The sequence below is a fragment of the Falco cherrug genome, chromosome 1 (assembly GCF_023634085.1).
Source record: "Falco cherrug isolate bFalChe1 chromosome 1, bFalChe1.pri, whole genome shotgun sequence".
In the NCBI taxonomy this organism is placed as follows: domain Eukaryota; kingdom Metazoa; phylum Chordata; class Aves; order Falconiformes; family Falconidae; genus Falco; species Falco cherrug.
In genome coordinates this window covers 106,202,784-106,225,475 of record NC_073697.1, presented here as the reverse complement: position 1 = coordinate 106,225,475, position 22,692 = coordinate 106,202,784, and the positions used below count along the sequence as shown (strand labels likewise).

Sequence of the window (22,692 nt, the reverse complement as noted above, 5' to 3'; positions counted from 1 at the left end):
TTGTGTGTTCAGGTGAGAATTTATTCAGGTCAAAGGCCACATCTGCTCCTGACATAACTCCGCAGATGCCTACAAGTTCTGATTTGAAATTGTGTCCCACAGGTCAGAATTGGAGAATCGATCTGCAGATGTGATGTGTGTCTGTGTATTGTTTTGGCATTTTGTATGAACACACACTCCCACGTAAGGCTTGGATCAGAGGAGATCCCTTACTGGGGACTCTTGTCGCCAAACCTGTGGGAGGATTGTTAGATGCTGAGATTTCCAGTATTGTATTAGAACTTTAAAGGAGGCATTGCTGCTGGGGTTTGAGATGAGCCAGAAGAGCAATGTAACACTAGAACACCGCATTTTTGAATGCTCTCTTGATTTGAATCTGCAGAAGATTATTCATTGTGTGTCTTTCCGAAGGCAGCAGAAGGTAAAAGTGGAAAATTACCTTTTCTTGGCTAGTTTTTGTCCGTGGGGGAACATTTGGTTGGGGTAATTCACCTGGTCCCACGTTTGCCCTGCACGGTGTGTGTCTGGGTGGAGTTGTAGATGCGTTTGCAGCTTGTGAAACGAAAGAGAAAGTTCCTGGAATAAATGTTTATTTTCTTTGTGATGATTCACGATGCTGGCAGGCAGTTTCGGACATGTTATTCCAGGTATGAGAGGGGCTGTGCTAGAGGGTGGCTGAGGTTCTGTGGCTCGTGGTCTTCACTTGGTCTGATTATTGAAGGCAACATTTTGTCCTCTGACATTAAGAGTCTGAAGTCGATGCTTCAGCCTCTGCTTCTGTCATGTTCTTTTTTTAAAATGGGCTCTGCATGTTAATGCTAGCAAGGCAGTATTGATCTCTTCAGAAGAAAGCATTAATTTTGCATTTGCCTATCAGTCAGCTGTGCGTAGGTGGTGATAATCCCTGTTAGTCTTTGGACTTGCTTTTCAAATGTCAGTCTCTGCAGTCAGTGCTGTCGCGCTGCTTAGGAGCAGGGTTGTTTTGGAGACAACTTTACCGTTCCCTGTTCTGCACCAGTCCTGGGGAATTACATTTTTCAGCCTCAGTGGGTCAGGCTGCCTTAGATGATCTCCCCCAGCCGTGGGGAGGTCCAGCTTCTTGCCTGTTTCTCAAGAATATTGTTCCTCAAGGCTCTCTAATTGGTGTGAGTTGGTACTGCTCTTCTGGGGATACCTTTAACCTGCTGAGAGGGGAAAGTACCTGCCTGGTGCCCCTGCAAGTGGCAGCTTTGGTGCTGTCGCTGTGCTTCAGGTGTTCAGTTGTTCTGCTCATTCAAAAAACAAGTAGCTTTTGTTAGGGGAACGTTTAAACTCTTCCTTAAGGCTCCTTGGGAGTAGTGAAGGACTGCTGGCTTAGACCTGGGTTGAGAGCACGCAATAGTCTTGCGGTCTTTAGTTCAAGACTTAAAGGAAGTTATTTTGATTGTGAAATTTCTGGCTCCGATGTTCAGTTAGAGGGCTGCTGGCTTGTACCGACGTCAGGGACTCTCAGCTGTACCTGCTGGGAACAGCGCGGTGCTGCTGGTAGGGTCGGGGGTACTAACTCAGTGTTTGTCTGCTTTGAAGTCCTCTTTTGGCCCTGCACCTCCTGGGAATTGGGGGGCTACATCCCCGATCTAGATCAGCAATGATTGTACCTAACGAAGGTGATCCACGGCTGCCTGGTTTGGTGTTAACCTATTCCTATTTGCAAGCACGTGGCTTCACCACGCGTTGGGCAGCCTGCTCTTCTGACCAGCCCACCTCTGCCAAAGGTTCCTGGGTAACCCTGGGGAAAGTCCTTCACTCATCTGTGCCCCTCTCCCCATCCTGCAAAACCCCTTCTGTCTGTTTTTTGGTCCTTAGATGACAAAGTTTTACGAAAAGCATCCAACTTTGTGTATCAGGAAGGGACTTGAACAGGTTCTGGAATATCTGTTGTGCTTGGACCTTACACGAAGGAGAAGCAGAATGCGGTCGGCGCTGCGTAGGGGTAGTTCTGCTTGTGGGGCATCGACACAAGCTTTGTGCAGGGGATTTCTAGTCATAAGGCGCAGGTTCTTGACTGGTTGAATATTTGAAGCAGAAAATAGTCTTGCCACTTGCACACAAATTTGGCTAATGCTTCCCGTCATAACTCGATTTTCAGTCATGTGTGGGCAAAGTACCTCATTTTTGTCCTGAACAAATGTGCTTTTATATCTTCCTTTCCCAACCCAGCTGAACAGAGGCTTCAAAACAGAAAATCCTTAGAAATCTTAGCTTTGGCCATGTATTACTGTGCAGGATGCTGGCAAGAAATTCTGTAGCATTAGGATGTGGTTTTACATAATCTACTGACAGAGGTAACTTTTGGGGAAACACTGGCTTTTAGGTTATCTGCTGTTGCTTTGCAACCATAAGTATTTCTTTTTTAGTTGTGGTGATGGCTGTTGCAGGTGGGAAATCACTTTTTGAGAAAGCAAAGGCAGGTGTTTTCTTGACTCTAAGTTTAAGAGCAATACACTACCTTGGAAATGTTATGACTTGTAACTGGCCTGTATTTCACAGGCAAACATCACATTAGATCAGCATGATCAGTCCTGTAGCTCTCTGTGTGCCAATTTTACCTTCAGGGAATGGCTGTCCTTTTTAATGATTCATTAGCTTTAACAAACTGCATCCCATGATTGCAGCTGGCTGGGTTGGGGGAGGGTGAGAATTGCATTGTAGCTGGGGGGGTTAGGGAAAACTGGAGTGCCAGGGAGGAGATGGTGTGGGGTGAGTGGGGGGCTGCCACCGTGGGGCTCATGGGGCAGCTCCAGCCCGTGGTCAGCCCTGCACTGCTGTGATGTTTGAAGGCAGTTCAGCTGCACTCTGGGCATCAGTAGAAACATGTAGCTTTAGGGATGAGTAGCTGAGCAGGACCTCTAGCTAGGGGTTACAGGTGATGCCCCTCATCCTTCAGGCCCCCAGAGTCAGGGCTGCTCCCAGGGGTCTGGTGAGCAGGAGGTCTTTGCACCACAGCAGGCTTGTGCCTGAGAAGCCCTGAAGCCAAGTCCTGTTCACACACCAGCGCAGAGGGTCACGGGCGAGACTTGTGCCCATATTTCCCTGCTTTAATTTGCTGCCTGGGCTCCTCCCCCTGAAAACCTCTGGATCTTCTCCTTGTGCTGACTCCAACCCCATTGCCTCTCAGATGTTTCATGTCCTCTGAATCAAGGGCTTGGGTTTTGCTTTATTTTATCTTTTTAAATTTTCTTTGAAAAGTTAAAGTTTTTTTTTTAATGAATGTATTTCCCCATTGTTTCCTTCCTGCATGTTGATCTCGTACCCACTGTAGGCATGACGGCTATTCTGATGTCAGCCGCTGGACTCCCCGTGCACCTCACCTGTGTGCCGCAAGCTGCCAGCACCCATAAAGCCACTAAAAAACACAGCTCAGTTAAGGAGGGGAGGAAAGTGTCCAAGAAAGGTAGTTCCTGCTCAAACTCTGATATTTGCTTCCATCTCCTTCTCTTTATCTCTCTGCACTTGTTCTGCCTCCCTCCTTTCCCTTTGTCTCTCCCCCTACCCTCCTGGCTCTTTTGATTTGACTAATGATGTGTGTCCCACCAAGGGCAGAAGCAGGACACGTCTCCTCCGGCCTGCATGGTCTCTGACAGGTGGTCAAATAAGAAGATAAAGTAGACCCGGTCCTGTGGTAGCTCTCCTTGTTTCCATCCATCATTAAAGCTGGAGGAGCCCAGTTGTTCTCTGTGCATGTCAGACTCCTGCAGCCTGCCCTGTGGTCCCGCTACACCCTCTGGGGAGCCCTGGGCATCCACATACCAGGACCTTCTCTGACTCATTGGTGGGACAAGTCTGGGAGCTGAGGGACCGTCAAGCGTTTAATCCGTACGTGCTCTTAAGAGAAGGTTTGCTTGTGAGCTGTGCTTGTCACAGTTGAGTCATGGGATGAGAAGGATCTTCCAGACAAGCAGGTCCCTGAGTCATACAGGGCTTTCGAGGTCAAATCGCAGAGGATTTGTTCTCCCCGCTTCTGTCTGGGGTGGGAGTGGCGTGGAGCTCTCTCAGGTGGACATGCCCTGGCAGGAAGGGCCAGGTTACCCCAGCTCTGCTGCTGAGCTGAGCCACCTCCAGGGTAGGGCCTTCATTTCATTTCTCCTCTTCATATCTCACTGGCGTCCCTCACCCTCGCAGAGTCAGTGGGCTCCCGGTTTAGAGCCTGGGTCCCATCTGCTTGTTGCAGCCCTGGGACTCTGCGAGGGTAGGTGTGGATCCAGCCTGGTGTAGCCGTAGAGGTGGTTTGCCAACCCTGGCACAGGTGTCCTAGGGTGGTCAACCACCACCAAACCCAAGGTGCTTCCCCCTTCAGATAAGCAAAGAGTGGACTAGAGGTGGGGGTGTATTCAACATCGAGATGCTTGCGTTTAAGAAAGAGGGAAGATCCCTGAGGTAGAGGGAAAGAGGCACCTGGCTGTCTGGGGAGTTTGTTGGTGCCAGTCTCTCTCCTTGGAGTCTGTGCTTGATGGGAAAATGAGGTCCAAACCCATCCGAAGGAGGCAGGAAGAGTGATAGAAGGAAAATAGAAATTATAAGTGGAGGGAGGTGTCTTGCGGAAACACATTATGGAGGGCGCTGGGAGGAGGAGATGCAAGTGGAGAGAGGGAGGGAGAGAGCACATGTGGAGTAGGATGTGTGATAGAGGGGGAGGAGAAAGCAGGGGCGGCAGGAGAAGCAGCGAAGAACAGGAGGAGCAAAGGAAAATGGGAGGTGAAGGAGAGGAGCTGAGCGGAGGTGGATGGTGGAGGGGCTGGATGAGGATCTCGCTCGGCAGAGCCAGCTGGCAAGGCAGCAGGGTAATGCGGCTCCTGGCGCTTCGCTCCCGGCACGGGCAGCATCCGTGCAGCCCTCCGCAGGCAGGGATGAGGGCTGGGCGGTGGGGATGCCCTGCAAACAGTGCCGAAACTGAGCCGGGCGGAGGCCAGGCCCTTCTAAAGAGTCATTGCCTTGCCCCTGTGGCTGCTGGAGCCCGAAAAACAGAGGTGTTGGTCACTTGCTGCTGGTTAATGACATGAAATTAGCTGTATTAGGGCAAGATATGGCCACAAACACACAGCCCTGCTCCTCTGCAGTCCCCCTACCCCGCAGTGTGGCTTCTCCTCCGTGGGGTCTGTCGGTACCAGGCTCTGCACCGCTCACAGCATCCAACCCCTCCCTGGCACGGAGGAGATGTGGGTGCAAGCAACCCGGGTGCTTGCAAGGGTGTGATGTTAATAGGAGGGTACGTCTTGTGACTTCTGAGCAGGGTGGGCAGGGCAGTGATGCACCCCGTCAGCAATGCCTCTGCTCCGTCAGCAATGCCTCTTGCTCCGTGAGATGCTGGTTCCTCGGTGCTTGCTGCAGCACCTGGGGGCTCACACGTGTCGCCAGCCGGGGCTGCGGAGCTGCATGCACCTTGGCCACAGGCTGGGTGTGCTGGGGCAGCACTGGCACCAGCCTCAGCCCTGGGGGTGTCCAGGCAGCTGGCTCAGCCCCAGGGCTGTGCCCTCCCCCAGTCCCAGGGCCAGGCTGCCACCTCCCTGCCAGCGCACCAATGCCACCTGCTGGGGCCAGGACGCCTCCGCTCTAAGGGAGCGGGGAGGGGACACCAGCAGGAGCATGGGACACTGTCTAGGGAAGGGGGCGCAGGCAGCTCCTTCTTCCATCTGGCATGGCAGGTTTTGTCCCGGCCATCCTCATCTGGCTCAGGATGTGCCAGCACTGCCCTTGTCCCTGCTGGCCCATGAGGAGTGCCTTTCTACGTTTTACATTGCTGAAATCCCCCCCTCTCGTTTCAGAAAGCTGGATCCCCTTTGCTGGGGGCAGGGATGCCAGTCCTGCAGAGTGCGTGACGCCCGGCATGAAGAGGGTGCTCAGTCCCTCCTAGGAACAAGCTGTGTTCGTAATAACACCCCTCCAGGCTTGCAAACATTGTTCCGCAGCGAAAGTACTGAGCCTGGCTCTTGGCCAGACTCTTCTCTTTCCCTTTACAGACCCTGAAGCTGCCAACAGGCAGAAATGGGCCCCACTTTGTGCCCTGAATTTCTGCATCGCGTGCCCTTTCCCCTCCCACATCCCTCTAGGATTTTCCATCATGGAGAGCTCTAATGAGAGCTGTGCATCCAGCAGCAGGCCCATCAGTGTGCTGACTACATCAGCTGGTGCCAAAACAGGGGGTGGTGGGTGCAGCGTACCCCTGCTGAGCCCCTTCTTGCTCCCTCCTGCTGCTGCAAACCCTGGTCCCACATGGGTTGAGGCAGCATTGATGGGAATTGCAGCCAGCATGGTGAATAGCTGGGTTATGTTAAACAAAGGCGCTAATTAGTCAGGATTCGTTAACGTTGTTGCCGTTCTGGCAGCCGTGTCTCTGGCGCAGATGAGTGCTGCGCTGTGGGTGCTGCAGGTCTCGGGGAAGCCGTCGTCTCTGGGCAGGCACTGCCCTGCCAGTGCTGGCACACAGCCTGGCAGCGTCTGCCATCCTCATGGATCAGTGCTGCCATCCTGATGGATCAGCGCTGCCTTCCCGCCGGCTGGCACGGTGCTGTGCTTCCCCGGGCTGGCGCAGCCACTGACGGCGCTTGGGGCCGGCTGTCCAGGAGGGAGGCGAGCAGCTTGTCTGGCTCTCCAAGTACTGTGTGCTGCTCGGGCACGGAGCCGGCCATCCCGGGGCTCCCCTGCCTGCCCAGGGCCATTGGGACCAAAGGGAGAAGACGTTGGTTTGGGTCTGGTGTGCTGATGGCTTGGAGGTTTCCCTGCGCATCCTCCCTGGGGTGGGCAGTCGCACACGGAGTGCTGCGGTACGGAGGGAGAGGAGAGGGTCACGCTCGTCCTTCCCTGCCCAGCAGGACAGGATCTGGCTAGGTGAGGGGAGTAATTCCAGCTGACTCGGATCCCCAGATGTCTGTCCATCTGCAGATCATGCCAGTGCCTGTGGGATGGGGGGGACTGGGGGAGTCCCTTGGAGTCGGGGCAGCTCACTGGTCCCAGGGGGGTCCGTCTGCTGAAGGAGACAGGCTACAGTAACAGGAATGCTCTGTGTCACGGCCAGAGCAGCCTGGTCGCTTGGTTATCCTGCTGAAATGCTAAATGTGGAGAAACCTATTTTTAACACCAAATTTCCTCTCGCCTTCCTGATCTCTGGACAGCCCTGTTGGGGGCTGAGGCCAGTAGGTCCAGCCTTTACAAGTCCAGGAGGGGGGGGGCGCAGAGGTGATGAGATTTGGGTGACTGTCCGTGGTGATAACTAGAAACAACCTGTGTCTGGCCTGCATGGGGTATCGAAAAGAGAGTCTGCTGCTAACCATATGGCTCCTTTTGGGATACAGAAGGAGGCATGTACTGTTGCAACCATTTGGTTGCCGAGCAAGGATTCAAAACACATCTGTTAAATGTTGCCCACGGAAAGCCCTTGCTTCAGCAAGCAACTTATTATCTACAGGGAGGAAGGGGAAGCATTAAAAAAAAAATGTTATTCCTTTCTTTGTAAATGAAAGAATGGTAAACATTCCTTCACGTCCCAGATAAATCAATAGCACAGCATTAGGCCAGCTGGTGATAAACAGGATCGGTCGATTCTGCTATTGCATTTTCAATCTGCTATTGAATCCAGAATACTCTGGGGACTGAACGGGCTTTGATGATCCCAAGGGATGCTAGAACAAAGATTTGGAGGCAAACACTTCTGGAGCAAATGGTCCAGTAAGGAAGCAATTCATGCACTGAAGCATATGTGGCGGGTGCTGTGCCTCCCAGCCTTCTTCTAGCTCCCCCGTGTGCCGCTGGGATGTGACCTGCCAGATGTGCTGGTCTGCCAAAGGAAGAGCCTCTCTTCTGAGGCAAGGGAGGCTGTGTGGGTTTCGCTGCCCTTGTTGAAACCAGGTTCTTGGCATCAGGAGGCTTCCTTGGAACTGGATGTTCAAATACTTGCAGGTGGGGACAGATTTTTCTAAAGCATCTGGGCTCCCCAGCCCTTTGTCTCTCTCTCCAGGCAACCTTGGTGGATCTAAATGCATCAGAGCATTATCCCAGCAAAGTGACAGGAACAGATCAGAGATACCACAATGCAAACCCATCGGGCATGGGTTTCCTAAGGACGGCTAAGGGCTACATCCCCCTCTTCTGCCTCTCTGGTTACCCCCAGCTCCATCCTAATGCCAGCTGGTGAGGTGGTGTAATGCTGTTTGCTTTGCCTGAAATCCCTGCTGTACCCCACAGACTCTGCAAGAGCTTTCTTCTCACTCACTCACCCGGCTCTGCAGCAGGATTTTTGTCTCTTTTCATTGGTTTTATCTGAATGAGCCTGGCCAGTTCCTGAGCAAGTCATTCCTTCATTTCTCATGAGTTGCTACAGAGGAAGGAAAGTAAACAGCAGGAGAAATGTGCAGCAGGGGCTGCAGGAAAGGAGCATCCTCCGCCATCCTGAACACGAGGTGAATTGCTCTAAAGCTGGTCAGATCTGCTGTGCAGGTGGGAGCAGGTGAGCTGGGGCGTTCTGCCAAGTACTGGGCAGGCGTTGCTGCTGGTGTAACACACCCTTTGCTCACTTCCATCGCTGTCTTCACCGCCTTGTTTGTGCATCTTTTTGGCATTGCTTTTTCCAGCCTGTAGCCAGAGGAGACAAGAAGGTCACTTCAGAAAGAGCCACCTGGAGAAAACACGGTTCAGGTGGACAAGGGCTTGGTGGTCAGTCTGGCAGGCAGCACGGGATCCTCAGGAGTGAGCGCATAGTGGTCATCGTGATACGGTACTCATGGAAGCAGATGGAGTTACAGTGGGTAGCATCTAGCCCTGCTTACACAGTCCTTTCCAAAACCTGCAGAGCAGAAGAAGCTGAAGCCTCCATCTCCCACGTGACCATGAAGGTCTCTTGCAGTTGCAAACCAGAGCAAGGTTCCAGCAGCCACATGTGGGAAGCGTCACCCTGTGTTTTCCAGCCAGGAGCAGGGACATCACAGAACAGTCGGCTGGGAGGACTACAGGCGCATAAGCGCCGAGCTGAGCTCTGACGGGGAGCTCAGACAGTTCAGAGTGATTGCATCCCCTGGCTGGCAGCTCTTGATCTGCTGTGTGCCAGCAAGGTTCCAGCAAAGAGGATTCCTGGGCCCATATCTCTCCTTTGGAAAAGACTGGACAAGGAGCTGCATCCCCTGTGAGATCTGGTGATGAGGCCCTGAAGCAGCTCCTGGCACTGCTGAGCTCTTGGCCTGTGAGCTGGAAGGCTGAGGCTTGCCCAGAATCCTGTTTGTTGTCTGCTTTCCTTGTGACAGTTCTTGGAAATGCTTTTCCAGGGGATTTTGGCATGTCCCTGAAGTGGAAAACACCTGCTTCCGTGTTGCTCTTCGGCTTAATGCTTATTTTATCCTATTACCACCTTCCTGGCTAAGGGTCTCCAGAGGGTGATCCGCACAGGTCTGCGCTGTCTGAGATGTCAGGCATCACTCCTCCTGCCAGGCACTTGGAGGGAGCATCTCTTCACCTCCTGGGCTCCTTTTCTTGCTCTGTGTGCTCAGTCATCCCTTCCTCCTGCTACTTCTGCCGTAAATCATGGGTTTTGAGATGGTCAGGAATCCCCTTCCGAAAATAACTCATCTTAACGACTGTGTTTTCGTTCAGGAGAGTCCAGCTCCCAGTTCATCAGTCTTCCTTAGCTAAATGATTTTTCCACCCACGTTAGTGCTCTGCCTTGCTCTCCTCTGTCGCCCTGACCTAGCTTGTCTGCAGTGAAAAGGCATCTCACCCAGCTGTCTGTGCTGCAGGGTGACCTTGTGCTGTCTGTCGAGGTGCTCCCATAGCCCTAGCCACTTGCAGAGCTGGCATTCAAGGGAACGAGGGGCCCCTACGTGATGGGGGATGTGTGCCATCCGCGTCCTTGCCTCTTTAATGACACCTGTAGCATGTGAGCAGTCCTTCCCTCCTGCTTCACCGTGTTTGCCTCTGTCATGACAAGTGGTTATCCAGAGAATAGCACCCACCCCTTTGTGCTGGTGACAGATGTTGCTTTCCTGGGGTGGCAGAGCAGCGCAGTGCTGGCTTCAGTGTGGCTGTCCCTTGTTGCACAGCTTTTTCAATCGCGGAGGCAATGCTTGTGAACCCTCCATCTTCCTGGAAAACACCAAAGTGGATGGGGAGAGCTGGAGATGCGTGCCATGCAGGTACACCCACAGCTCTGGTGCCTGGCTGTTGCACGTGGCAATGCAGTTTGGAGAAGCAGTGCTGTCTGTGCTAAAGCACAGGCGGTGTCCTACAGTGGCTTAGAAACAAGCTTGAGAGCCAAGCAGCTTGGGGCGGTGCTGGAGTACAGCTCCCTCGTGGGGCCATGGGGTGTCAGGCACAGATGCTTGTGGCCTGTCTGGCTGCTGATAGCGTTTTCTTTGCTGCCCGCTCTCCATCCCGGCTAGGATGGAGAACAGAGAAGGAAGAGCTGCACCTTTGCTAGCCTGTTCAGCACAGCATTGCTTTCCTGCAGTCTCCCCCAGAAGCGGATTCAGGAAGGAAGGGTAAAGTGACAGGTCTGTCTTTTGCCTCCTGCCAGGTGGAGTCATGATGTCACTTGTGTAAATGTTTCCTTTCCTAGGCTGGTGGAAGAGCCTGGCAGCCTCTGTGACGGGCCTGACGACCGGTAAGGAGCTCATCTCCTCTCGGCCAGGGCTGGGTGCCACGTGGAGGCATGTGATGCTCACTGGCTTAAGCCAAGCCTCACTGGGCAGCTCCAAAAGGATGGGCTAGGAGCTGAGGTGACTGCTGATACTCTCAGCAATAACTTGCTCCTGGTGTTGTGTTATGCCTGTGGCTTAATCCTGTAACGCCTCTGAGGGCACCAGGATGCTGGTGCTGGTGGGCTGCTCGGGTGCCCGTGCCTGGGTGGATGGGAACCAGGGACTATATTTAGGAAAAAGCGAAGGTACCGGTGTCACTTGCTGCAAACAGGCAGTTCTACTGTTGGAAAGCTATTTTTTTTTTCTATACCCTATGACTTGCACTGTGTCTTGCTGGCTATGGGTATGTGGAAGCTCGAGAGAAAGGCCACTGGTTTGTGTTAAAGATGTGAGGCTCGTTCTGCCACACTTGGAACAGGACCTGAAGCTTAGTGTATTGCTGCGTCTCCCTGTCAGGTGCCCGCTGGGGCAAAGTGGGAATGCCTTTTCCCCTTTAACCACGCAGATGATGTAATCCTCTGTCCCACTGAGACCGTAGCATCCTTGGGTTGAGTTTGACGCTAACTGGCCTCTGGTGTGCCCAAGGAAAGTCCAGCTGGGACCTGGCTGGCATCGCTTGGGGTACGGGGGGAGAACTGGAGCACAACAGCTACAGGCAGACCCCTGGGTGTACGGCACAGGGCACCAACATCTGCCAGTGGGTTCTCCCATGGGTGGCACTCACAGTCCTAGTGGTAGCCCTTTCTGATAGCAAAGCCTTTGCAGGGCTTGTAGGGACCAGCTGGAGCAGCCTCTTCTCCCCCTCTAACCCCAACCTTCCTCCTTGGCATCCTGGCCAGTGTCCCTTCTCTCTAGCTCACCCTGCACGTGCCTGTCATATCCCATGGCGTGTCTGATTTCTTCTCTCTTTTTCTCATCTCTCTCCTTGTGCAGCAACACCAACCGAGCCAGAAGCAGTGGTGAGGAAGTACCTGGAAGAGCTGAAGGGCGCTCCTGCCGATGAGGTGAGGACGACGAAGCAACTCCAGCTTGCCCAGTGGCCCATTCAGCGGAGTGCTGTGAAAACCACAGCGATGCCTGAGGACCATCCTTCCTTGGGTATCCTGCATGGTAGATCCTGCTGCTTGCAGTGGCACCGTTGGTGCTAGAGGGAGAGGCCTCAGCACTGCCTGAAGCCCACACGTGGTAACTGGTGACTTGTCCTTGTCAGAGGACGGAGAGTGTGACAGGGAAAATGTGGTGGGGGTTGAATAGCTAAACTGGTCAATGCTTCCCCATTTCCCTTGGAGCTGGCTGCAGGGGCTGGGGTGGAGGAGGGAGTTTGGCTTTGGCCTCCTCCCAGTGCTCACAGAGGTCAAAACTACGGAGATCAAAACCCTTCACGGGAGCTGCTCTGTAGAGGAGCAAGACACAACCATACTCGGTTCCCACTCATCCCCTCTGACTGATGGCAGCTCTCTTCTGTGCTGTCCAGGAGGTGGTGGAGTGATACCAACCAGATAAAGCAACCTGTCTCTGTGTCCTTAAACCTCAAAGGGATGGATTAAAGTTGAAGGCAAATCTTCCTGAAGCATCTCCTTGATCGTTTCCTTGGTGGGTCAGTCCTTATGATCAGCCTGTGCTCGCACTACATGGTGGTTTTCTCCTTGCTGTCTTGGACTGCAGGACTGTATCATCTGCATGGAGAAGCTGTCCTCCCCCTCAGGTTACAGCGACACGTGCGAGTGCAGCACCATCAAGCCAGAGGCAGTCGGTCGTCTGACAAACTGCCAGCACTCCTTCCACATGCTCTGCATGCTGGCCATGTACTCCAACGGGAACAAGGTACCGAGCTGGCCCATTGCCACCAGATCCCCCGTGCCCAGGTGACTCGGCTGCGGAGCTCTGATGCCTGCTTCTCTCTCCTCACAGGATGGAAGTTTGCAGTGTCCCTCTTGTAAAACCATCTATGGAGAGAAAACTGGTACGCAGCCCAAAGGGAAGATGGAGGTCTCCACTTTCCCCCAGTCTCTCCCTGGCCACAGGGACTGCGGGACAATCCAGATTGTGTATCACATCAGCAGAGGCATTCAGGTGAGTGCCCAGCACGCTCGCAGGAACGGCTGCTGAGGTGGTACGAGCTGTGAGAGCCTCCCAGAAAAGTGTTGGGATCCAGTACAGTACCTGCTGGCAGCCCATCGCTGAGCAGCCTGGGGTGCCCGGAGCCAGAAGCTGCACTGACTGGTCCTCAATGTGCAGGTGACTTGGGTCCCCTCCGTGAGAGATCTATTCTCACTTTGAGTGGCTCCAGGGGCTACAACAGCCTTTCACCTCCAGTAAAGGCTCGTGTCTGTGTGAAGCAGGGAGGAGGCTTGGCCCATGCTCACAAGGTGGGAGAGATCCCGACATCTGGTTTCACAGCCCTTGCCTGAGGTGTCGGTGGTCGCAGTGAGCTTGCAGAGGTTTGGGCTGGGTGATCTTTTTAGGGTGTCATCAGACCACATGGAAAAAGCTGTGGTTTGGGGCTGTCTCCCATCAATAAGTAATTTGGTGGGATTTTTAAGTAATCTGAAGAGCTGACTTTTTGTATCCCAGCATGAAGCCGCTCTCTGGGGACCCATAATACTCACATGTCCCGTAACAAGTCAGGTACCTCATTATCAGCAATCCCTTGCTCCTTTTACATGGAGAGCTGGTTTGCCATGGGCCTACATCAAATCCTGCTGCTCAGAGATTGTCCAACTCCTGTGAAGATGGACACATCCATGCCAAATACATCTTATCTGTTGCAGGGTCCTGAGCACCCCAACCCTGGGATGCCGTACACAGCAAGAGGCTTTCCTCGCTATTGTTATCTCCCAGACAACGAGAAGGGCAGGAAGGTAAGGTACCAGACCCTGATAACATCACCCTTCTCAGGTTGTCTCTTGGCGCTGTGTTGGTGGATCGGCACAACAGGCTGGCTTTTGGGAGCTGTCCCCACGACACTAACCAGCTCTTCTTGGCAGTTGTCCGTGCTGTTTCTTCCTTATGTGGATCTGTAATCACTCTGCCCGTGAGGATCTTTGCTGCTGCTTCGCAGCTTTGACTGTGAAGACTTGTTCATCCCTTTACTAAACAAAATCCCGTCTGATCTTTTGGGAAGGCGCTCCTGGCCTGTGTTGGGCTATGCAGTTACAAGGGTTGGCACTGAGAACTGCCAAGCTTGGGAAGTCTGGCTGCTTGACCCTTCCCATCCCCATTTCCTGCGGGTGGGTGTGTTTGTCACAACTTGTACCGGGATTTTTCAAGGGATTTTTCAAGTCCTGGAAGACCAGTGTGTGTAGGGAATTGTCCTTCCCATCAGGGCCACCACATGGGTAACTAGGAGGGGAGGGAGATCCCTTCTGATGCTGGGATCTTATGTTTCCTCCTGCTACAGCAGGGATTTAGGTTGTCAAGCTTCTGGTAAACTGCTTTCATGGCTCAAGTCTCCTAGCTGCTGAAGGCCAGCTTTGTTGTTTTTTTCCTTCTCTAGGTTCTGGAGCTTTTGAGGGTGGCATGGAAGAGACGCCTGATTTTCACAGTGGGCACCTCCAGCACTACCGGCGAAAGCAACACGGTGGTGTGGAATGAGATCCACCACAAGACGGAGATGGACACAAATGTGAGTGGCCACGGCTACCCCGACCCCAACTACCTGGACAATGTGCTGGCGGAGCTGGCCGCGCAGGGCGTCACCGAGGACTGCCTGAGACAATGAGCTGGGGTGGGGGCCCGGCTGTGCCATGCACGCGCTGGGGGGCCCACCTAGTGCACTTATTCCTGTTGCCTTAAGTTCCTGTGTCTGACCACCTGTCACACTGAGCAATAACACTGTACCGCGGGAGCCCTGCCTGCTCTTCACAGCCTCTTTTTTGGGGGGGGAGGGAGGGGTGTTCTTGTAGGAACTTGCGCTGGTGTCTCTGGGTGGGGTTGATGGTCACAGCCAGGACCAGCTGGGACAGTAGTCCTGTGGGGACAGATCCCCTTGTGAAGGCAAGACCTGGCCCTGGTAATGCTTGGGGATGGGATGGGGAGTGGGTCTCGCTCCCGCTAGACCCCCCTGGAAAGCAAGCCAGGGCCTCGCTCCAGCACACGGCAGCTCCCTGTCTCCGAGGCACCTCTTGCAGCACAGCCCCCTCCCTCCTGCCCCTCTGTCTCTGCTTGGTTGTGATCAACACTGCATTCCCACAGCAGGTCGCTGCTTTGCCTTCAAGCTGCCTGATGGCTTGGGGTGCCTCCCCGCTCGGTGGCCCTCTCCGGGGGACCAGCCTGCTCCAGGAGCTTGGGAACACTCGATCCAGCCAGGAGAAGGAAGGGAAAGCTCAGCTCTGCTGGAGGAACACAAATCTCTGCAGGGGCAGGATGTGGGGCGCTGGTCCTAGGGGTCAGGGGTTGCAGCCTGTCGGTGCTTTGCCTGCCAGAGCCTGGTGGTCTGCAGCCACAGTGCTGGCAGAGGTGACCCAGCAGTGTCCGTCCTGGGGGCAGTCACAGCCCTCTGCTCTTGCTGTGAGCTGCCATCCCTGCTCCTATCGTCCTGGAGCACTTCTGGCAAGACTTGCTCCTCTTCCCCCCTCCCTGGGTGAAATGGCAGCAGTTTGAGGCTATTTGTGCCTGATAAAGCCTCTGCGAGGAGGAGACTCTTGTATTTGTGCTGCTGGTGCTGCCCAGCGGTCAGCAGCCACCGTCACCCCTGGCTTGCTGCCGGCTGGCCAGTGGTGGCCACCATGCAAGGTTGCTGGCAGAGCTCCTTGCGCCGTGAGCTCTGCTCATTAAAGTGCTAGCTCCTTGCAAAAGCCATGTTTCCCCAGTCCTGGTGGCCTTCCTGTGTGTTGTCACCTGGTAGCTGAAGCCTTTCTAAGAGCTGTTTCTAGCTGTTCCCCTCCCCGTGGCCACTGGCCCCCGCTGCAAGTCCCTGGAGCCCTGCCTGCTTCAAATCCCTTGGGCACATCAGAGGCCCTGGTGCTATCTGCCATTTCACATCCTTCCCAGGAGATCAGGACGGGATGTGGCCGTGCTTCCCAGTAGCTCTGTCTTGGCATCCTCCTGGGATCAGCATGTCCTGGGCCAGCAGAGGGGCAATTATTCTCTTTCTGTCATGCCAATATAAAAATGAAGGGGTTTTTTGAGCTGTCAAGGGCTGGAGCTTTCCCAATACCCATCTTGTGCTTGCAGCCTCCTGGTTACCCTTTGCTGCATGCTTTAGGGAGAAAACCCTCAAACATCCAGCAAAATTTGGGGATGTTGCAAGAGTGGAAGCTGCTTGGGTGCGGTAGGTGTGTGTCTGTGTGTTGTCGAGCTCTATGCAGGTGGGCTGTGCCTGCTCCTCTCCTGCCCTAGTTACAAAAGGGAGAGGTTTCACGTTTAAGCTTCAGTTTTGTATGCACAGCTCATGTTCTTTCAGCAGTGAAAATAATGAATTGAAGCAAAAATTGAGCAGAGGTCACCCAGCCCTGTACAAAGCAAGAATTTCCTGCTGAGCGTGGCCCAAGGCTCTTGTATGTGAATTGGTTGGAGCCTTCCCATGTCTGGGCTGGGCCGGGGCCAGCGTACTGAGGTGTGAGCTGGCCAGGCTCAGTGGCTCATCCCAGGCTGTCTCGTCTTCTGCCACGAGGACACAAAGCATCTCCTAAAATCCTTGCCGTGTCTGTGCAGGGCCTGAGACTGCTTGGCCCCCACGGTGGGGGGATGCAGGCAGCAAAGGGGCGGAAAGCAGCAGAGCTGGGCGCTCAGGCACCGCTGGGCAGGGAGGCGCTTCGACACCCGGGGCAGGGGTAGCAGCCAGCGGAGGAGGAAAGCTCCAGGGGTGAATCCGTGACCGCAGTGCTGTGGCTGGTTGGGGCCGGGAGGGGACAGAGCCCAAAATAAGTGCTTATAATGCTACCGGACAGGTCTGACCAAAAGAACCTGGGTCCCCCTGGCCTGGGCTGGAGACCCCAGGGGGGGAGGTTTCTCCCTTCCCCCTGCGGTGCTGGCTCATTTGCAGCAGGGTGGTTATTATTAGCCAAGCCTTGACCCTGCAGGTATGCTGGCCTCACGTCCCCATAGTGGCAGCTGAAACTGTGACTCACTGTCCCCCTGCGTCAACCTGCCTCCCTCGCCTTGCCGCTGGCACCCTGTGGGGAGGCATGACCAAGGGGTCTGTGCTGGCAGATGGGGGGCTGGCATGTCCCCATGGGCAGCTGTTGCTGGTGGGGACCCCGAGGCAGCTATTGCTGGGTAGGAGCAGGGGGATAAGGCAGCAGCTGGAAGAGGGAGGAGGGATGGAGGCTGCAGCTGTGCCTGCTTTTTCCTTCCGCAGCTGGACTGTAATCTTTGAATGCCCCATTTCCACTTAATCTGGGGGCGCGGTCCCAGCCCTTCAGGAGGGGGGGGCGGAAAATCCCTTCCCACGCAGGAGTGAGCAGCCACTGCCCTTGACAAACAGCGGAGAAGGAGCACTCAAACCCCTCCGCGTGGAGAGCCACCCGGGGGGGGGGCGGTGGTGATGGGCTCCCGGGCTGTGGGGGAGCTCCCGTGCCAGGGTCACTGTCCCCATCCCCATCCCAAGGGCTCGGGGTGCCTCTCCCCAGGGAGGGGGGCCATGGCCCAGCCTTGCTGCCAGCGAGGAGGAGGGATGCTAGGGGCAGTGTCACTGTGGGGTGGCCCCACGGTTCAGGTGCTTCCACACCCCGGTGCTGGGTGGGACCGTTCACCTAGAACACGTGGGGTTTGGATGAGGCCAGGGTGTGATGGCTCCAGAGTGCTTTCCTGCCCCCGGGGCAAGGCTGGCTGCACCCAAAACCAGCCCGGCCTCACCCCTCGCACTGGCTGGGGGGCCGGGTGGTACCAGGCACCCACAGGGAGCCACAGGTCTCGGTGGGGCAAATGGGCTTGCGGGACCACTTGCCCAGCTGCCCCCATAGCGCCAACAAAGGCTTTGACCTCTGCCAGCCTGTCTTGAACGCGGCTCCGGTGCCGCCTCTGTGCCTCAGTTTCCCCTTTCACATCGCAGGCTGGTGCCCGGCATCCTCGCAGCTCCCTCGGGTGGGTCCCGCGGGAGGGCTTGGGGTCCCGCGGGAGGGCTCCCCAGGGGGCGCTGGGACCAGCGGGTGACCTGGGAGGCGCAGCCGGCCCCCTTTGCCCGCGGGGTCTCACCGGGCCGGCAGAGCCGGTGCAGGAATGTGGGACTGGGAGGGTCTGGCCAGGCCAGGCCGTCCCCACTGCAGGGGCTCGTGGGGCGGTTCGTCCCCTCAGCAGTGGGACGGGGTGAGCGGAGCAGGGCGGCACATCCAGCCCCACCGGGACGACACCATGGAGCTGCTGCGGGTGCTGCTGGTGCTGGCTGGGACGGGCGCAGCCGCGGGCCTGGGTGACTCCCACGGGGGGACAGGGCAGAGGGGGACGGGGGCTTGGAGGGGCTGCAGTGTGTTTGTGCCCGGGAGGGTGTTACGGGGCCAGGCGTGGCTGGGGGGGCCCCACACCAGTGCGGTCCCTCTGGTGCTGGCGCCTGTGAGCCCTTGCTGTGCCAGCACCGGCATTTGTGGACCCTGACGCGGATGGGGGCTGGGGTCAGGCATTTATTTGCTGAGCGGTGCAGAGCATGGGGTCCCCCCCGCTCAGTGCCCACTTCCCCAGCCCTCCTGCCCTACGTGCCCCGCGTGCCCCCCGCGGCACTGCCAGGGAAGCTCACCGCCACCACCTTCGCTCTGGAGAGACCCTGCTGCGTCTTTGACCATCACACCAACGCCTCCGATGCCGTTTGGCTGGTGGTGGCTTTTGCCAACGGTGAGCACCCGCTGCTCCAGCGTATGCTCCCTGCTGTGGCAAGGGGACGTGGGGGACCCCCGTCGCAGCCGCTCACCCCCGGGCTGTGCCACGCAGCCTCGGCCGCCTTCAGAAACCCCCCGACGCAGGCTGATGTGCCCCTGTACGAGCGGCTGCCCACCGCCCACTCCTACATGACGCTGGAGACGGCAGCATCCACGTATGCCTGCTCAGCTCCGGGCTGGGCCCTCCTGCGGGTTGGGGGCGACACGGCGTGTGGGGGCCAGGGCAGCCAGGACCCCTGCAACGGACCCCTGCCCTCCCCGGGGCCCTACAGGTGAGGCTGGCAGGATGGAACCCCCCAGATGCCAGCTGGGGTAATTCCCCATCCTGGCCATGCTCACCCCCCGTGTCACCACCGTGCCGACCCTGCAGGGTGAAGTTCCTGGTGATGGGCTGCCATGGCCCCAAAGCTGAGACGAGGTGGTCTGAGCCCATCCTCCTGCCGAGAGGTACCGGTGGCACTGCCGTCCTGCGGGTCCCCACACCTGCCCCGCTGGGGTGCTGGCATGCGGCATGGCATCAGCCTTATGCCATCACCCCAAAACCCAGAGGGGAAAAGCCATTCCCAAACTCCCCTGGCCGCCCTCCCCTTTCCATCGCACCATCCCTGAACCCCCCGTGCCCCCCCCACATCCCTCATCCCACCTCCTTCCAGCCAGCCACCCCAGCACCATCGACCCCGCACCCACACACCGTGGCAGCGACATAGTCATCATCGCCTGCATCCTCGCCAGCCTGGGGGCCGTGCTGGCCACTGCAGTGCTTGGCGCCGTGGGGTACGTGGGGTACATGGGCTGGGCTTCGGGGAGGGGGGTGCATCCACGGGGGCCCCGGGAGAACACCCCTTCCTCAGCAAAGGGATTGAGCAAAGATGTTTTAATGATTTAAAAAGCGTTTTTTTCCTTAAACTGGTGGTTTGGCAAAGAGAAAGGGCCTCTTGGCGGTGGCCAGCACGGGGAGGGGCTGAGGGACCCCCACGGACCCCACTTGACGCCTCTGCTTCTCTCTCCCTGCAGCGCCGAGGTGTGGGGGTCCCTGCACCGCTGGGATTCGGGGACGAGCGCCTTCGCCCACAGGTCCTACAGGACCCACCACATCCCCCCGGCCCTGCCTGAGCCCCGGCCCCCCGGCTGCAGGTGTAGCCCCCCGGGGCGGGGCTGCTTTGCCCCCCCACCTCCCGGTCTGTGCCCTGCTAAGTAAATTCTCACTTGACATCTGCAGCTGCCTCCTCCTTGCCCGGCCATGGGATGTTGCCCCCTGTGCCGGCCACCCGGCTCGCACGGCACCCAGCTTGGTGCCACCTTCACCAGGCCGTTGGCCACGTGGGGCTGTGGAGGATGGGGGCACCAGGCCCCCCCCAAACCACCCAGAGGCTCGGTTGTGTGGCACTTGGTGTTGGAGGGGGGCACATGGTGGCAGCGGTGGGGTGTGCAGGGAGCCACAGGTGGGCATCCCCTGGGGTGGCACTCTGTGCCCCATTGCCTGGGCGGGGGCTGCAGCCCACTCTTGCGATGAGCGTGGCGGTTCTCAGCACGCCTCAGTGGTGGGCACTCGGACGTGACAAATGCTCCTCGGGGAAACGAGCTGGACCTGTTTGTGACGGGGCTGCGGCCAGCGCAGGAATGTGGGCGGTTGGCAGCCGCAGGTGGGTCCCATGGGGATGCAGAGCCCGGCTGCCTGCACTCCCACCCCAGGCACCCAGGCGCCCACACGATGCTCCCGCTGCTCCTCCTGCTCCTGGCAACAGCCCACGGCCTGGGTGAGTCCGCCAACACCATCGGGCTGAGCTGGGGGTCCCTGCTGTCCCCTGTTTGCAGGGGTCCCCTGTGCGTGGGCATCAGGACCCCCCCTGGAGCCTGAGGTCTAGGGCAGCTGATGCCCCCCCTATGCTGGGTGCCACCCCTCCTGTCCCTGGTGTCACCTACCTGGGTCTGCCGGCACAGCGTGGGGTCCTCTGGGGGTCTCGCAGGGGTGTCCCTCCCCAGGTGGTGGCACGGGATTTCTTTGCTTTCCTCTTCATGTATCACGTGTCTGAGCCCAAAACCAAGGGCAGGAGGGGAGCGGGGGTCTCCAGGGCCAGCTCCCCCCTCTCCCTATCCCCACGCCGAGCCCCCAGCACCGGTGCAGCCAGTCAGAGCCACCGGTCAAGGGCTGCAGGGGGGGGTCTGTGCCCTCCACTGCACCCCCTTGGTTTCTCACCGCAGAGACACTCGAGTACAGTCCGACCCTGGCCACACTGCCTCTGGGGGGCCTGAAGACCACCTCCACCTTCGTGCTGGAGCAGCCCCGCTGTGTCTTCAATGTGCGAGACGATGCCGTCATCTGGCTGGTGGTGGCCGTCCCCAAGGGTAGGTGGGCTGCAGCAAGGCCCCGGGGGAGCAGCCAGGGCAGGGCTGTGCGCAGGGCTCCCCGCGCCCCCCTGCTCCCTCCTCACCCCCATCCCCATCCCTGCAGCCGTACCCGACTTCAACAACAGCGTGGAGCCAGGGACCCCCGAGAGGGCATTCCAGGGCTTCCCCACCACCGCCCCTGCCTACATGACCCTCAACAGCACCCTCCTGCACTACCCCTGCCCCAAAAAACCCGGGGACATCACGGTGCTGCGTGTGGGCAGCGAGACCAGCTGCACCAGGGCTGAGAACAGACCCACCTGCAACGGCCCCCTGCCCGGCCCTGGGCCATACCGGTGAGCCTGCTTATGGGGACGTGCCCCCCCGGGCCTGCTGGCAGCCCCCCAGCTCGCGGGACCATGGCCAACCTCCCTTCCCCTCCCAGGGTGAAGTTCCTCGCCCTGGAGGGCTCCGAGCCCGTGGCAGAGACAGCCTGGTCGGAACCCATCACCCTGAGGACAGGTACCGCTGCCAGGGGGCTCATCCTGCCCCTTGCCCCCATCCCACAGCCCCCAAGTGTGGACAGGGTGTGGGGTGGTCCTGGGGGGCTGCGCACCGAGCACCAGCGGCTGGGGGTGCAGCGCTCCTGTGAGCGGCTGGGGAAACTGAGGCAGGGCACTGCTGCGGGTCCTGCCGGGGTGCGGTGGCACCGTGCGATGGCTCGTGCTGTTTGCACAGTGCAATTGCACATGGCGTTCACACCGAGCTTTTGCACGGCGTGTTTGCACGCTACCACTGCATATCGCATTTGCACGGTGCAATTGCACGGTGCAGTTGCACATTGGATTTGCACCATCCGTTTGAACGGTGGGATTGCCCACAGTGTTTGCACACTGCATTTGCACGGTGCGATTGCACACTGCAACTGCACACAGACACCCCGTGACCTGGCCGAGCCCCCTGCGCTGCCCCCAGGTGCGTCCCACTTGCTCCCCTCCCGCTTTCTCCCCAGCCCAGTCACCCAGCAGCATCCCCACCACGGGCAGCGGGCACAGCGCCAGCATGATCGCCATCACCTCTATCCTCTCCATCCTCTTCGCCATCCTGCTGGCTGGCCTGCTGGCCATGCTGGTCTTGGGGTGAGTGCCGCCCCCGTGTCCCGCCGCACCTCCCAGGATGGGTGCTGGGCATATGGGACCGGTGTCAGAGGGTGACACCGGCACCCTGGGCCCCCACCCTCGCCCCTCACCCCCCCTTCCCTCCCCAGCTCAGACACCTGTGGCGGCAGCAGCACCTTCAGCAAGCCGGAGGCAGTGACAGTGCAGCGGTACAACACCCACCACGTCTACGACCAGCCGGCTGCACGGCTCTGAGCCCCCCCATGGCCCCCAATGTCCCCCCGCAGCCCCCCACCCCACCTCCCCACCTGCTCCCGCCATCCCATGTGCCCTTGGGTGCCCTCGGGATGGCACCACCGGAGCGGGTGGCACGGTGCCCACCGCAGGGGCACCGCCAGCACGTAGGGAGGGGGGGCCCTGGGGAGCTGCGAAGGAGCGGATTAAAGGCCTTTCCGTGTGCTTTGTGCCCAGCCTCTGCCTCCCCTTGGTGACCCCCCCAGGAATGGCACCCACCGAAACCTTGCTGCCTTCCCAGCCCCTGGGAAAAGCCCCGTGGCCCCATCCCTGTGCCCCCACACAGGGCTGTGAGCCCCGTCCCTGGGTGGGGGGTGGCTGCCTCCCGGGGTGGGATGCAGCCAGGGATGCTCTGGAGTGGGGGAAGCATTTTCCCCCCCAGCTCGGAGCTTGCGGTGCCACCTGTGCCCACTGTGAACAGAGGAAGGTCCCCTGGGGTGCCAGGCAGTGAGGGGAGCCGGACCCCCCAACAGCCCCAGCGCT

The 22,692-nt window shown here is 57.8% G+C and overlaps 3 protein-coding genes across 7 annotated transcripts in view; all 3 read left to right on the top strand.

Moving 5' to 3' along the window:
• The window catches only part of DTX2 (deltex E3 ubiquitin ligase 2), a 39,383-nt gene extending 24,872 nt beyond the window's left edge, over positions 1-14,511 (top strand). Inside the window, exons 5-11 of one of the 4 annotated variants that reach the window (XM_055720210.1) lie at positions 3,302-3,433; positions 10,577-10,621; positions 11,592-11,662; positions 12,324-12,482; positions 12,570-12,731; positions 13,430-13,519; positions 14,155-14,511. In XM_055720210.1, coding sequence (XP_055576185.1) covers positions 3,302-3,433; positions 10,577-10,621; positions 11,592-11,662; positions 12,324-12,482; positions 12,570-12,731; positions 13,430-13,519; positions 14,155-14,379 — 884 coding nt within the window. In that variant the 3' untranslated portion in view covers positions 14,380-14,511. The remainder of the gene's footprint in view (positions 1-3,301; positions 3,434-10,576; positions 10,622-11,591; positions 11,663-12,323; positions 12,483-12,569; positions 12,732-13,429; positions 13,520-14,154) is intronic. The other 3 variants (XM_055720224.1, XM_055720215.1, XM_055720232.1) reach the window with 3 other exon arrangements.
• A 3,440-nt stretch (positions 14,512-17,951) lies between these two features.
• LOC102051934 (uroplakin-3b) lies at positions 17,952-19,667 on the top strand. Its single transcript, XM_055704311.1, has 5 exons — positions 17,952-18,009; positions 18,276-18,741; positions 18,840-19,045; positions 19,123-19,243; positions 19,484-19,667. The coding sequence occupies exons 1-5, from the start codon at positions 17,952-17,954 to the stop codon at positions 19,665-19,667; spliced, it is 1,035 nt and encodes a 344-aa protein (XP_055560286.1).
• LOC102052100 (uroplakin-3b-like protein 1) lies at positions 19,121-22,363 on the top strand. 2 transcript variants are annotated; one of them, XM_055720770.1, is made up of 7 exons: positions 19,121-19,243; positions 19,484-20,226; positions 20,672-20,815; positions 20,922-21,153; positions 21,243-21,319; positions 21,810-21,936; positions 22,065-22,363. In XM_055720770.1, the coding sequence occupies exons 2-7, from the start codon at positions 20,181-20,183 to the stop codon at positions 22,168-22,170; spliced, it is 732 nt and encodes a 243-aa protein (XP_055576745.1). In that variant the 5' UTR covers positions 19,121-19,243; positions 19,484-20,180; the 3' UTR covers positions 22,171-22,363. The 2 variants fall into 2 exon arrangements, with proteins under 2 accessions (XP_055576745.1, XP_055576738.1); XM_055720763.1 differs by lacking the exon at positions 19,121-19,243 and having other exon boundaries at positions 19,321-20,226.
• The last annotated feature ends 329 nt before the right edge of the window (positions 22,364-22,692 follow it).

What these genes read in the sequence shown, in the direction of transcription:
- LOC102051934 (XM_055704311.1), top strand. Translation starts at nt 17,952, where the DNA reads ATGGAGCTGCTGCGGGTGCTGCTGGTGCTGGCTGGGACGGGCGCAGCC. An exon ending in CCCTCCCCGGGGCCCTACAG is followed by an intron (nt 18,742 to 18,839) that starts GTGAGGCTGGCA and finishes CCGACCCTGCAG; the next exon opens with GGTGAAGTTCCTGGTGATGG. An exon ending in GCCATTCCCAAACTCCCCTG is followed by an intron (nt 19,046 to 19,122) that starts GCCGCCCTCCCC and finishes ACCTCCTTCCAG; the next exon opens with CCAGCCACCCCAGCACCATC.
- LOC102052100 (XM_055720770.1), top strand. Translation starts at nt 20,181, where the DNA reads ATGCTCCCGCTGCTCCTCCTGCTCCTGGCAACAGCCCACGGCCTGG. An exon ending in CCCGGCCCTGGGCCATACCG is followed by an intron (nt 21,154 to 21,242) that starts GTGAGCCTGCTT and finishes TTCCCCTCCCAG; the next exon opens with GGTGAAGTTCCTCGCCCTGG. An exon ending in ACCCATCACCCTGAGGACAG is followed by an intron (nt 21,320 to 21,809) that starts GTACCGCTGCCA and finishes CTTTCTCCCCAG; the next exon opens with CCCAGTCACCCAGCAGCATC.